The sequence below is a fragment of the Polyodon spathula genome, unplaced genomic scaffold (genome assembly GCF_017654505.1).
Source record: "Polyodon spathula isolate WHYD16114869_AA unplaced genomic scaffold, ASM1765450v1 scaffolds_2079, whole genome shotgun sequence".
Taxonomy (NCBI): domain Eukaryota; kingdom Metazoa; phylum Chordata; class Actinopteri; order Acipenseriformes; family Polyodontidae; genus Polyodon; species Polyodon spathula.
Window position 1 is genome coordinate 1 of NW_024473553.1, and position 3,000 is coordinate 3,000.

Sequence of the window (3,000 nt, forward strand, 5' to 3'; positions counted from 1 at the left end):
CGAGCGAGCAGTTTGGTTGCGCTGGGGGATAGTGAAGTTTTGGTCACCTCAATTAAAAACGCAGTAAAGTTCCTGGTTGAAGAATAAGTTATATTGTAAACACAGCCCTTCTCTTTTGATGCCCTCGATTGCTTGTGTTCATTTGTTCCTATTTCACTGTCGAGTTGTGCATTTTGTGCAGGTGGAAAACACAAGGCAGGATGTTTTCACAACGAGCATGTTGCCGGCGGGTCAGTTGAGTCTACACGGTTCTCATCGTGTCGATAAGTTCCGCTCTCCGCCTTTCTGCTCACATTCTCTGACACGGAACAAGCGAGTGTTACTGATAGCGAGAAAATCTGAAAATGGCAGAAACTGCTCCAGCACCAGCCGCCCCTGCCCCTGCTAAAGCGCCCAAGAAGAAGAGCGCGACAAAGCCCAAGAAATCGGGACCCAGCGTGTCGGAGCTGATCGTCAAGGCTGTGTCTGCCTCCAAGGAGCGCAGCGGGCTGTCCGTGGCGGCGCTCAAGAAGATCCTGCAGGCCGGCGGCTACGATGTGGAGAAGCACAACTCCCTCGTCAATAGAGCCCTCAAGAGCCTGGTGACCAAGGAGACCCTGCTGCAGACCAAGGGCACCGGCGCCTCGGGCTCCTTCAAGCTCAACAAAAAGGCGGCTGAAGCCAAGGAGAAGGCGGCCAAGAAGAAGGCAGCTCCCAAGAAACCAGCGGCAAAGAAAGCGGTTGTCAAGAAAACAACGAAAAAGGTTTCGGCAAAGAAAGCAGCGACACCCAAGAAAACTCCTACGAAAGCGAAGAAACCGAAAGCTGTAAAGAAGGCGCCCAAGAGCCCGAAGAAAGCGGCTGCCAAGCCTAAAAAGGTCGTAAAGAAGAGCCCGAAGAAAGCGAAGGCAGCGCCTAAACCTAAAAGGGTGACCAAGGCAGCCAAACCCGCAGCGAAGAAGGCGGCTCCTAAAAAGAAGTGAGCCGTTAAAGCGACGATGCAAACAATGAACCCAAAGGCTCTTTTCAGAGCCAACACACCTTTCTAAAAAGAGCAGATTGTCATAGTGTACACAAGGCGATGTGGCGCGATTTCGTGCCGTGGAGGGTGTCCCGCTTTCTCGGTGGGACAGCCTGGTCTCCTCGGCGTGCGGTTCCACACGGTGAAGCAAGGCGGCGCCCCGCAGTACAGCTGGGGACCCGCTTTCTCGGTGGGACTGTTCTCCTCGGCGTACTGTGGACAAAGCTGTTGCATTACTTGTAGTATTGAAGCATAACTCAATATATAATAACATCGTTTAAATATTTTATTTGACATCATGTAATCAAATAAGCTACCAAATCATATCGTAAAAGTCTATCACAAGCCATACTGCAGTTGTACAGTATTTCATGGTAGATTTGGAAACGTCGCATTTTCCTCAAGTACACGGAAACCCACAATGCGATAGTCGGTAGTAATTCAACGTGTTAATGTAACGATATTCAGCAGATTACCTTCGACTTTATGAAGCAAACTGTTAATTCTATAGGATGATGCAAAACGTTTGTCCATTGCTGTAGCGCTGATTAGAGAAATACCAACTGTACTGCAATACTGGCAAGCGACAAAAAACACAGCCCCGATTCACGATGCTCTGCACTGAATATAGCAAATCAAACCAAACTCTATTATAACAAAAAAAACAACATTCAAAAGTACATTTAGTGCAATAAAACAATAAAAACAGCAAAATAACATTTTAAAATCATAGCAAATAAAGCAAGACAAAGCACTCAACCCAGAGATAAAACTAATATATTTACATTTATTTATATAAATTATAAAGATATAAAAGCTCTATTATAAAAGTATGTTTTCAATTTATTTTAAAAAACTGCCACTGTAGGTGCTTCTTCTATATAGCGAGATTATTTTTATGTATTTGACACAATTGTATTAATGTTAGTTTATTACTTGATATAAATACTGGCTTCAACTTGCTGCCTGAAAATTCACCACAAATCCGAGAGCAGATTTGTATTCATGTCTAAATGTGGCTCCCTCTTTCCATGTATATAAGTCATCCATTATTTGTTAGTTCTAAAGAAATACAATGTTGGGGGAAAAACACTTGATATAAAGAGACCACGATCAATTAATACATTTTAAAACAATACAAGACACGTAACGTTCACCGCACATGTTTAAAGCTAATGGAATATAACACTTTCAGAGAGCTCGGTGGCTCTGAAAAGAGCCTTTGGGTTTCACTGTGTTTTAAGGGTTTTGCAGTTTAAGCGCGTTCTCCGCGGATGCGGCGAGCCAGCTGGATGTCTTTGGGCATGATGGTGACTCTCTTGGCGTGAATGGCACACAGGTTGGTGTCCTCAAAGAGCCCGACCAGGTAAGCCTCGCTAGCCTCCTGCAGCGCCATCACAGCGGAGCTCTGGAAGCGCAGGTCGGTCTTGAAATCCTGAGCGATTTCTCTGACCAGCCGCTGGAAGGGCAGCTTGCGGATCAGCAGCTCGGTGGATTTCTGATAGCGGCGGATCTCTCTCAGAGCCACAGTGCCGGGCCTGTAGCGGTGAGGCTTCTTCACGCCGCCGGTAGCGGGAGCGCTCTTTCGGGCAGCTTTGGTAGCGAGCTGCTTCCTCGGCGCCTTTCCACCGGTGGATTTACGAGCTGTCTGCTTGGTTCTTGCCATCTTCAAGCTCTTCTACACACTATACAACAATATACAATATGATACAAGCAGCCGATACCAGAGACTATATAGAGGAACTGAGCTGCCCTGATAGGCTATGAGACACTTAGGGCGGGTTTATGTTCCTCATTGGTTCTAGTGCAGATTCTCAATGATTGATTGGTTCATTTCAATTTTGCGAGCATTCTTTGAAGGAGTCATTGTTTCTGAATTGTTTGGCGCCCTTTTAATAAACGTAGTCATCCAGGAACATATTACTGATCCCCAGTATTAAAAAATACATCGAAACAAGCAGACTGTATTTAAAATTGTAACTGAAAAACGCTCAACAATA

At 45.5% G+C, this 3,000-nt stretch overlaps 2 protein-coding genes across 2 annotated transcripts; one reads left to right on the forward strand and one right to left on the reverse strand.

Moving 5' to 3' along the window:
* Positions 1-312: 312 nt before the first annotated feature.
* On the forward strand, positions 313-986 carry LOC121310401 (histone H1-like). The gene has a single exon (XM_041243586.1). It carries the CDS (start codon positions 345-347, stop codon positions 960-962), a length of 618 nt encoding a protein of 205 aa, XP_041099520.1. The 5' UTR covers positions 313-344; the 3' UTR covers positions 963-986.
* Positions 987-1,863: 877 nt separating this feature from the next.
* Positions 1,864-2,982, reverse strand: LOC121310400 (histone H3). Its single transcript, XM_041243585.1, has one exon. The coding sequence runs from the start codon at positions 2,664-2,666 to the stop codon at positions 2,256-2,258; it is 411 nt and encodes a 136-aa protein (XP_041099519.1). The 5' UTR covers positions 2,667-2,982; the 3' UTR covers positions 1,864-2,255.
* Between the last annotated feature and the right edge of the window lie 18 nt (positions 2,983-3,000).

Bases quoted from the DNA above. Each gene is read 5' to 3' on its own strand.
- LOC121310400 (XM_041243585.1), bottom strand. From the start codon at position 2,666: ATGGCAAGAACCAAGCAGACAGCTCGTAAATCCACCGGTGGAAAGGCG.
- LOC121310401 (XM_041243586.1), top strand. From the start codon at position 345: ATGGCAGAAACTGCTCCAGCACCAGCCGCCCCTGCCCCTGCTAAAGCG.